The sequence below is a fragment of the Macrosteles quadrilineatus genome, unplaced genomic scaffold, assembly GCF_028750875.1.
Source record: "Macrosteles quadrilineatus isolate MER2022 unplaced genomic scaffold, UCM_ALF_1.0 Scaffold_3__2_contigs__length_128488019, whole genome shotgun sequence".
Lineage (NCBI taxonomy): Eukaryota > Metazoa > Arthropoda > Insecta > Hemiptera > Cicadellidae > Macrosteles > Macrosteles quadrilineatus.
In genome coordinates, this window is record NW_026542596.1 from 104,049,448 (window position 1) to 104,061,090 (window position 11,643).

Consider the following 11,643-nt stretch of genomic DNA (forward strand, 5'->3'; position numbering starts at 1 on the left):
CTAATCCAATCATGAAATAACTACTTTGAAGTTGCCGTGTTTTGAACAAATATACATATTACATTGACTCATGAAGAAAATTAAATTTCAAAGTTCGTAATCCAGGGAGTAGGCTACTCTGCTTTGACTAATGTAGCTGAACCGTTACCTAAATGTATAAAATATCGATATCGTTAACTTGACGATACTAAATTAAAAGGATATTTTATCATCCTATAAACCATAAAATGGTGAAAGTACAGATAATTTTAAAACAGGAACATATTTTATTTTAGCAGTTTAGAAAACATGCTTTGTCATGTTGATTACAGATGTATTTTTCCCATGGAATTATGTCACACATGAGAATTATTTTAAAACTTACTATTGATTAGCCAAATTTCATCAGAAAACCTTCTACCACTTTGCTGATTACGATATGTTATATACGCATATATGTTATATACGTAGAATGTGCACAACTGGTTTCTTACATTGAGTTGGACTTTACAAAAGGTTATAAAAGTCAAAGAACAAACACTAGTTTCCAAACCAATGTTTTACTTGAGAATGAGTTCAACAGTTTTGAGGCAACAGATACTAATTTTAGATTATTGAAGTAATAAACTGGTCGACTTAAATGTTAAAAGATAGTTGCACCTTGCGAAATCAATAGAAGAATTATTGGATGAAAACCAAACACTGTTTTGAAACAGTCATATGGTCGTTAACACATATATGATAATTATAGGTGGTCTCAAATTTGGGGATTTTATGATTTATTACTACTACATCCCAAAAAATCATATATCATAGGTACTAATATATTATTTCTCTAGAGAAACACATTGGGAGCGTGAGATATAAAAAAAGAAGTCACTAGTTGACCTAAGACAGACCATAGACAAAAATAATTAATTATAGACAGTCAGCTGTGCTGTGGTTACCATAGGTTCTGGGGCACACCCCTGGGAGTGCCGTGTAGTTAAGTAGCGTGTGCGCCGTAACTACATGGCACTCCCAGCGGTGTGTGCCAGAACCTATGGGAACCACAGCACAGCTGACGGTCTATATTTAATTCTTTTTGTCAATTTTCAGACTTAGTCATTACTTAGAAAATTCTCTGGGAGATCAAAACTATATACATTGAAATCCGTCAAAATCCCGCCACGGCACCCAGTCTTCGCCAGTCGCAGTTGGCTGTGATGTTGGACTGTAATCTAGCCACCCCGGTCACCACTCCAAGGCTGTATTGTGTCTTGGACCTCCGCTTGGTCTTGTGGCCGATGTGTTGCCATCCTCCCACCATGTCCTGGAACGTATAGACATATTTTATATGTTTTAGATCTTTACAAAATCTAATATATGAGAACCTTTACCTGCCTTTGGGGATCTAAACTAGGAGGTATTGGATACTGAAAAATATACAAAATCAATTTTGCATTTGATCTTTATACAGGATGAAAATATGAAAATAATAATGGTGGAGTAACCATGATATGTTACTAAATCTCTTATACGAGAAAGCCTACAAATTTGGAAAATACCTTCAAACTCTAATTTAGAAAAACCTTAAAGTACCTCCATATGGACCAAGCTCGAGGTCTGCTAGAGCTCCCTGGTGGGACCCTGCGTAACAAACCGACCCCATGTTAAATATAGTAACCTACTTAAAGCTGATCTTTATAGACCAGTAGAACAGGTTATTGAAACAACGTAACTACTCGTACATCACAGCAGAACTATTTCTCGCTAAATATTTCCCACGACTATTACAATCAATAAGTAGGCCTATGCTTGCAGATATCTATGACTTTTACCCTTACATGTCACTATAGCAGTCACTATAAATATTAAAACGCATTGGTGTATTACATAATATTGTTTTAACTGAGCAAAAATTAAAACGGACTTAGAAACGTACACTTTGCGATAAGAAAACATATTATGCAAGAAATTGAAAGAAACATAAAAATTACAACGTTTTGCGTAAAACATAACTCACCTTAACAACTCCATACTCATAAGACACTTCCATAGGAAGCAGTTGATGATGAAACCTTGCTCCGTCTATTGCCTCTTTGATATTCTTCCCAAGCCACAAATTCTTTGCTGCCACCTGAAATAAGTGAATAATCAACACAACCAGCTAAGATAACGTTTTTGTCGTAACTGTAAATTCCCAGGAGTTCAGCTTTTATTCCGTGTAAAATGTTCAATGTAAATAATGGAACTGCATTTTTAAAGTGTTACCACCATTAGCTAAGCTTACTTGCATAATGTACTTACATAATTGATCCCACTGGTAGATTTTCAGACGTGGTCTTATTCTGCATACAATTACTCTATAGAATTTGGTTTATCCTTGTCAATGAGACATCCTGAGCTTCCTTTTGAATTTAGTTTGGCTCTTACAGTTTATAATTTATTGTGAAATCGTTTAAAGACTAAGACTGCGGACTTCATTTTTCAAGGACACTTCTGCGATGGTTGAGGTGATAGCTTCGTCCATCCAGTGTTGCAGAACAGAAGTGTTATTAAAATCTCCATTATACTCGTGGGGGCAAACTGGTCTACTGAGCAAGAGGCTTTAGTCCTCAAGGTTTTGGGCTTAAACTACTCCAATACAATGGTTTTAGGCATGTGACCACGTGATCCTCTAACGCTAGCCTGAAGTAATTGTAAATCAGTTCTGGGCGGGAGCCTAGTGTCCTAGAATTCGAACGAAATGTTCAGGGTTTAACAACCAGACATATATTTACGAACCGCAGTTGTCTGTGTAGTGATGGTGGTTCCTCCTGCGCCACCGATGGCTAGCCTGACGTCACCAGAAGAGTCCACGATAATCGTGGGACTCATGGAGGATTGAGGTCTCTTCCCTGGCTCGATGTAGTTGGCTTCACTTGGGGACACGCCCCAGTAGTTCGGCTCCCCTGGGGTAGAGAAGTCATCCATCTGGTCGTTCAGGAGTATACCGGTGCTTATTGACACGAATTGACTCCCAAATCTGCAATAAAACCATTAAGTTGTTACGCCAAGACTTTTATGAAATAGGTATGACGTAAAGTTGTTTTGCAAGAGGCTAAAGAGATGTTAGAGCAAATTCAGTGAGCATGCAAATTAAAATGAAAATAGTTCTTTACTGAGGAGAGCTTAGGACCTCGTGGTATTTTCTTACAAGTCACCTCTAAGCAAAGAGTTACTTGCAACAACTCTTATGAGTGGTTCGTTCTACAACACTGTGCGAAAAAATAGCATTTACCTCAACAATTGTTAGTATTTTTAGAAAAGAGAAGTGCAATGCTGTTACAAAATACATGTTCAAAATAACAATGACATAAATAAAATAAAACACTTATGTGGTGTTTACAATGAGTTGGTTCTCTGGTTAATCATCGTGAATTTTATCACATCGTCTGATATCAGAATCCCAGTTGAGCCCAAGCTATATATAGGAATCAATGATCATCCATGCCCGTCTGATTTTGTAGCTCTTGTTCCATCGATGTTTGATACTTAAAAGTAAATATTGAAAACAAATAGGCCTATTTAGATATTCAAACAATATTTTAAAAGGATGTATTTTGAATGTAAAACTATAACACTGATCGTACGGTGTGTTGATGGTGCTGGTGGCACAAACAGCGCTGCCGTCTGGGGCCAGGACGACAATGTTGTTGGTTCCGTGGTCCTCATGCTCGTAGTCCCCTCCGTACCATCGCGGGTCCTGAGAGGTTGTGTTGTAGAAGATCTTGCCTCTTAGACCAAGGATAGTCTCCTCGTCAGTCAGATTGAATATCACCTTTGGAACCATAAGAATATGAATTTAGGTTCCACTGAACCAAGGAAGGGATTTGGTCTAAAATGGTAATACTTTTGTAATACATATTCTGTATAGTATTTCCATATCAATAAAAGCTTATACCGACAATAAATAGATAATACGCATAATGTGTTTGTTATTTAAACTGACATTCATAAACAATACTTCATTGAAGTTACACATAAAATTACGACAACAAATTTAAAACATAAAAAAATACTATACCTATCTTCAAAAATAATATCATTGTGTAGAAACACAATTTTAACAGAAAAGTATATTATAAGGGACTTTGATTCAATAGTCTGTGGTTCTGTTCAAAGCTGTTTAACTCTATACAATAATGAGCAAAATTACACGTTATTTTTACAAAACGATGGTGTTGAAACGGGTACTCCATCTCCATGTGTAAAACCCCTAAACTAATAGAACAAAACACCTGTTGAATTTTGACTTACAATATTTAATAATCCTATGTATTTTACTTGAAAAATATTTCGTAGAAAATACTCTCAACCAACACTACACTAACACAACATACTCTTTCCAAAAGAGATGCGTTCACGAAATGTGGATCGCCGAGGTCTGTGCGACGTCCGTAGGCGTGCTTGAATGTCTCAATCATGACTTGGGATCTGCGCAGGTCGGAGTCGGCGAGCTGCAGGAAGCCATCGAGCAGCCTCAACATGAAGGCCACCAAGATACCCGAGCCTGGGAGAGGTGCAGAGAACAGTGTGAGGTCTCCGGATAGAGACGCAGTCACTGGCTCTTCCCAGCGTACTCTGGAAACACCCGATGTTTGGTTTTATCCATAAAATAGAACAATGGACAAAAAGAACCGTCAGCTGTGCTGCGGTTACCATAGGTTCTGTCACACACCGCTGGAAGTGCCATGTGGTTACGGCGCCACGTAACTACATGGGGCTCCCATCGTTGTGCGCCAGATCCTATGGTAACCATGGTAACCAATATACAGCTGACAGTCTATATTTAATTCTTTTTGTCTATAATAGAAAATAAGCAGTATCATGCAATAAAACTTTGTAACAAACTATAATAGCCTCGTTGCTGCTCTTCTTAATTATCTCTAGACGCGGGAACAAGGATTATACTAAAAGGTTTCTAACCTAAGAAATGTATTTAGCCCAGAACTTAGGCGATATTAAAAAACATAACAGTGAAACCGAACAAAATATCATCAAATTTCATTGTAACTATTTAACGAAAAAAATAAACATTTTTAACATTACCTAACCTGAATTTGAGAATCGGACTTCTAAACAAGAGAACCGGGTTTTATACCCCTCCACCTTAAAAACAAACTTTGAGGGTAGAGTCTGCTTACATTTTTAATTATTAGATGTTATAGTAACATAGTACTGTAGGACGTATAAACCTTTTGGAAGTTAAAACTGTCCAAAATAATTAGGCTAAAGTAAGATTAAAGTTCTTACTGGTAGTTGTTCATGTCTTCTTCCGTGATGATGCCACCTCCCGCTTGTATATCTTGCACAAACATCTTGGTAAGACTTCCATTGTAAAGCTCATCAGCCTTGTTGTCACTTTCTGCTATAACTCTCAACGTCTTCGCCAACTGGGGCAACTTGATTAGATCTCCCTCTTTCGGTAACTTTCCTTCAGTACTATTCAGCAACATGGCTCTGAGGGTTTGAACAGAAAACTATGAAGAGTATAGAAGGAAGACTGACAGTCATTATGTATCTAGCCTGAATTAATGTGATATAATAAAAGTAAGTTACAGTTGACTATGTGAAAAAGTCGAAAATGTCTTAAAGAAGCACCTAACGTAACCAACCATACTCACACTGCTGTAGGACTTGCTCGGATTAGCTTTTCTTCCAGTTGAAACTGATATTCTAATCTTTTGTTGACAGGGACCCCTTCTTCGCAAAGCTTTATTGTTGGTTGAAATAGATCTCTCCAAGGTAATCTCCCGAACCTCTTGTGAGCCTCTTGGTAACCCTTCAACTCTCCCGGGACTCCAGCCGCTAGGGGACCTGAGGAGAACAAAGGTTTTACAAACTTTAAGTAAAGGAATAATCTTTAATGAATTTTACGTACATTCAACTGATATACCTTGTGTAATATGTGTTTGCAGCTGTTGAGTTTGGTATTTTATGGGGCCATAACCTACTTTCAAGCTTGCTGTTGTAACATGGTTTACTTACGTTTTTAATTTTTTTTTATTTAAATGAGAGATTTGTTACATACACATACACATTTTTTATAGTATGCTTATCAACATTGACTTAAACTTTTGTCATTTAAAACTATATGCATTAATTCCAGTAGACTTTTTTACGTTTTTAGTAAGCGTCTCAATAATATCAGTCATTCAGTATGAAAATTACTATCTGTAAGGTAAGCACTTTTAAATATTACTTAATTCTCTTCTTTCAATACCATAGTCAGCAATACCAAAGCACCTGTTTCTTGTTACATTCTCAGATACCAATAAACAATTACCGAACGTAGAAAGCGTAGCATTCTTCACGAACATATCCCTGGTGGCTGCAGCCGGTGCTGTTTCTCTGGCCATAAGTGAGTATGTCTTCCCTTCAGTCTTGTTGTATATGGTCATGATGTGACCCCCTCCCACCCCCATGGCTTGCATGACGCAGACTCCGTCACACAGGAGTGTTGCTATGGCTGCGTCCACTGCACTTCCACCCATTTCTAGCATTTGCCTGGGCAAACATTACTCAAAGTGGAATAGGTATGAGCAGTCGTAATTGTTAGGGTCTAAATGTATTAGTTATAACTACATAGTATGATTAATGTTTGCACATAGCTAATAAGTAGTGATTAATAGAAGATGTAAAATATCATGATAAGGCAATAGATATGTCCAACATGTTGGTTACTATGACTGTGATAAATTTCAATCGGATCCCTTCCCCATTCAGGAGGAGCGTGTGTTTAAAACAAAAGCAGGAGTGTAGTATAAGAGCTCCACTTACTCCGCTCAATTAACTAAATGCTATAGTAAACTTTAAAAATGTCCTTTTAACTACCTACTTTCCAATGGCAGGGCATAGATCACTTGTGCTGACCACGGCTGCCTGCGAGTAGATTCCCATAGGGCTGTTAGAGGGCGGCGGGGGGTAAGTGACATCAGGGGGGTCTGGTTGTGAACTACCATCTCCTGAGGTTGTGGTGGGGGAGAGGTACCACCACATAACTACCACGTCAACTACCACCAGAGCTACCACGAAGACAACCATCTTGGTGGTGTTACTGTTAAAAAGTGGTTAAACTTAAAAATACAGCTGTTTATCATATAATGTAAGCTGGTACTAAACTTAAGAATAATAAAAAAATATTTAATTGTGATTTTGTGATTAAAATGCTAATATGCAAAACTACATTTACATATTTTTCCATTGTCAATATATTGTAAATGTGTACATATAAATGAGCATAGCTTGTTCTTTATTTTTCAACCATATACAAATTAACCTAAGTAATATCATTCAACATTTAAAAATGTTTTTATTTGTGTTCATTTTGTCTTTATAAAATAAAAACTGTAAAATATTTATACGAATAAGAATCACTGAAGTTATTATTTTGTATTATGATCCTACTTATTTCATTCTACTTCTCCACAGCAAAAATTAAGGTAGCTTATATAGACTACTAGTATTTGTTAAGGTGCAGAATATTGTGATTTTTATTGTAATCTCTAGTACGATTAAAACATGTATTGATGAATATCACCTATAACCTACTTTATTGTAGATGTTAGCCTCCGGAATGCCAAATAATATTAAAACGGTTCAATTATCTGCTATTAGGCAATCTAATGTTGTTGCAAACACAACTAGTTGCAGCACCTGTATGGCACCATCATCAGGATGTACAAGGATTGTTTTCTTTCTTCATACGAAGAGCGTCATATTGTTTAGCATGAAAATAATATATAAACATTTAAACACGACACAAACACGAATACGAAGCATATACTGAAACTGATCAAACAATAAATTAAGTTAAGTTGAGAAACATTTATGGCAACTGACCAGCTATAGTTCGGCCGCTTAGAAAACGACCTCCGCGCCAATGCAAAACCAATGCTGGAGCAGGTCGCTTTCTAAGCGGCCGAACTATACCATAAATGTTTCGCATTCGTGTTTGCTTCGTGTTTAACTGTTTATCATTTTCTTGTTAAACAATATGATGCTTTTCGTATGTAGAAAGACTTCGTCCTCGTACAGCTCACACAGATCTGTACCCACATACGAGCCGAAACTAGTTGTGTTTGCAGCATCATTGGATTGAATAATATCAGTTATTAATATAGACCCTTTTTTAACTCCGAAACTTCTTTCCAAATACGAACACTCAGATTAATACAATGATTTATCTGTAGATACTAATCTCTTGTATATAGCTCAACACTCAATATGCATTAATTATTTGGGGAAATTTAGGTAACTGGAAATGTAAGTAGTAAATTATTTTCAAATATTTTCACAATGACTCACCAAGTAGTGTTGATCATTTCACGTGTTCAATGGACCCTGAAAAGTACAAAATAATGGCTATGTAGACAATTAAATTTTGATACATGAAAATGGATAATCTGAATAATTATTTAATATATGTTTAGGTGTGGTTATAAAAAAACTTATACTTAAAATGTAAACTACCAAACATAAAAACACATTTCTGTGTGGATTTCATGAAAAAGGTTCAACTTTGTAAGCCAGTTATCCATCCAGATTAAAATACCTAAGTCCCACTAAAGGCATTTTGAATATTGTTATAAAACTATATACAATATAATCTGTGTATAAGTTAAGACTTACCAGATCATAAGAAGTGAAATCAATAGAAATTTGAATACCCAATAATGGTAGTAGTATGGCTTAATCTTACAGTCCGGATTACCTATCTGTAAGGTTATTCGTTTATTGCCCAGTTTAAGACAAATATGAAGTAGGCAAGTCATGTGTTCCTCAGCTAAATTTATAGGTCACTTGAATGATAAGCCGTGTTTAAGAATGATAATATAAGGAATAATTATAAAATAAAGTACATTACTCTCTATGTAAAATGGGTAGCTGAAAGGTAAACTTTTTTCACTGAGATATTTGAAATCTGTTTGCCTTCTTTATATGAGGGGCTACAATAATGATGGTTGGTTTAGAAATTTTGCCCTCAGGGATAGTGGGGTAGGGGTTAGCTCAAATTTCACAAATAAGAAGTATAGTTGAGTTTGGTATCATTTCACAGGTCTTGACAACAACAGGTCATTAACAAAATTTAGATAAAGATAAAAATCGGCTTTTCAAAACAAATGGTGCCCTAAAACGGACAGAGATTACTGATAACAGAAATTATGGGGATTTCAAGGCACTTTTACTAACCACGCAGGTGTTATAAGTATTGATATGAACTAAAAATATGTTGCCTTGATAACAATTGAAAGTTAGTAAAATAGGCTAGTAATAATTATTTGTTTACGACTTGATATCATTGGATTCCTTTTACGCATCCAATTCTCTTAAAACTGGGTGGTTAGAGTAATGTTTAGTTGCCATTTTGTTATTAGTGATTTGATTTATAATTTCTTCATATTAATTCCTTGATTTCATCTAGACCTGTAAAATGGCACCAAATTCCACTACTTCCATATTTTGAAATTTTTTGTAATCTATCACCATCACCCTTAGAATCTAAGGGAAATTTTTCAAAATTAGCCATCATTATTGTAGCATTTCATATCTAAGAGTTTTGCGGCAAACCAATTTCAAATATCCCAAACGGCTAAAAATTTAAGGGTGGTGTTTGAGGGAGGGGGTTGCAAGTTACTTTTCAGCTACCCTGAATAATATATTTAAACATTAACGCTAGGACAGGAAGTTATTGCGTATCAAGGATTTAAAAAGTCACGGTTTTCAATAAGTAAGGTTTTTCCGTTGTGTTTTTTACATTTGTTGGAGTCACTTCAAGTATTTGATTTTAACTAATACTAATCTAGTGAAGTTGTAATAGTTTAAAGCACAGACAATATAATACTTTAATTATTACTTTACTTTACCATTTACTTTAATGGTTTATTCCATTGTCTGTGGTTTAAAGCCTAAATAATATTCTTTGAAATATAAATTGAATAAAACTTAATGTGTTTGACTTATCATGAATAATGCTTTAAAAACTCTATGTTCCCTTTACAAAAATATAAAGAGGGGAAATCAAACTTCAGTAGTAACATACTCTATGAGAGGTTCCTTAACCATTTACTTTAAGTAAACTGGCCACAGCTTGCGCATACAGATGTGATGTCATCATCAGTATACGAAGTACCTCAGTTAACGTTAAAACTGCAAATTGTGTTTCCATGATAGCTGAATATTGCTGACGGTCACTAAGATCCATTTTATACGTTTTTAAAACTACGTTTTACGAGCAAAAATGTCACTTACATTAGCTAAGTGACATTTTTGCTCCTTGAAGTTACTCTTGAGACGGAAGTTTTAATGGGTTCATTATAATGAGGACTAATCAAAACTTTTCCCGGAGTCGTAATAAATTCCACCCAAGTGCGAGGAAGTTAACGTGTTTTGTAAAACTTTAAAATAATTGACTTTACATTACAGTATACTATTTTCTTGGATTTAGGGCATCATACCGATAATTTTAAACGCAAAAAATAAACTTGTATAAAAATATTGTAGTCTTGCCGTATTGTAGTTAACCATTTCACAGAACTAACATAGTGATTTGTCGTTTCTGTTTTGTCTCTCATCAGAACGAAGAACTATTGATATGCTGTATTTGCACAGTATTTTTATATTGTACTTGTATTTTAATTTCTTTGCCAGCCTTTTGTAGAGCTGAAAAAACACAAATTATTTAGTATTTTAAAGGATCATTATGCACCCAATGATTACGGAGAAAAATAAAAAAATTGTAAATTGAAAATTCCTATAATATTATTATGGAGAATCAATTTAACTGTTAGATTTTTTATGAACTCATTTTGATCAAATTTGAAAAATGCATTTATTTCATACTAAAATACATACGTACAGTATTAACATTTCGCAAAAAAAAAAAAAAAACTACATAAAAACACTTTTAAACTCTCCCTTGTTGCAGCAAACCTAAGTACTTGATAAAATAATGATATTTAAATAGGGAACAGTTTTGTGAGATTTTTAAGGAGATATTTTAGTGTAAATCCAATCAGGTAAATGGAAATTCGCTTAGTCTGCAGGTTCACTGCGGTGGGGGTATTTATACAATTGAAGTGTGGATTTATATATTATGGTTTGAAAATATTTTTCATTGTGAAATTTGCCAAATTGAGAAACAAACACCTTTTCAGATTTTCAGAGCGTTACAAACCGTAACACTCAATACGTCTTCTCGAAGAGTTACTACATCTACCTTCTCTCAAGAAATATATATGCGTCAGGACACTTTTATTTTTCATAACATTTACACTAGAGACTTCAATATTGAAATAAAATCCGAAAAACTGCTTCAAACGCTTTCCACACTTGAATTAATAGATGACAAGACAATCTTACTTTGAGTGGTGAGTATTTAGATTCATTAAATGCACCTTCAGTTGGAGTATTCACAATTCTACATAGTGTTAAATAACGGTGTTACCAACCTATTTTCTATCCCTTAGATTTCCCTCGAGTGCTGTTTGGCAAATGCATCGCAGCATCGCGCCAAACATATGAGATTGAATTGGTTGTTTATCTTCCCGGATCAGGTGGATCAGGTGATAAAGCACAAATCAGTCTTATCTTCATTCTAATTTCACTGAATGATTTTAAAATTTAAATTTAACAATACAT

General features: G+C 35.1%; 1 protein-coding gene across 1 annotated transcript; it reads right to left on the reverse strand.

Annotated features, from left to right (window-relative positions):
- Nucleotides 1-1,110: 1,110 nt before the first annotated feature.
- On the reverse strand, nt 1,111-8,350 carry LOC128989428 (scoloptoxin SSD14-like). Its single transcript, XM_054411318.1, has 10 exons — nt 8,311-8,350; nt 6,842-7,060; nt 6,290-6,510; nt 5,628-5,820; nt 5,257-5,463; nt 4,344-4,584; nt 3,594-3,781; nt 2,746-2,986; nt 1,985-2,098; nt 1,111-1,291 (listed from the first exon to the last, which is right to left on the reverse strand). The coding sequence occupies exons 1-10, from the start codon at nt 8,325-8,327 to the stop codon at nt 1,136-1,138; spliced, it is 1,797 nt and encodes a 598-aa protein (XP_054267293.1). The 5' UTR covers nt 8,328-8,350; the 3' UTR covers nt 1,111-1,135.
- Between the last annotated feature and the right edge of the window lie 3,293 nt (nt 8,351-11,643).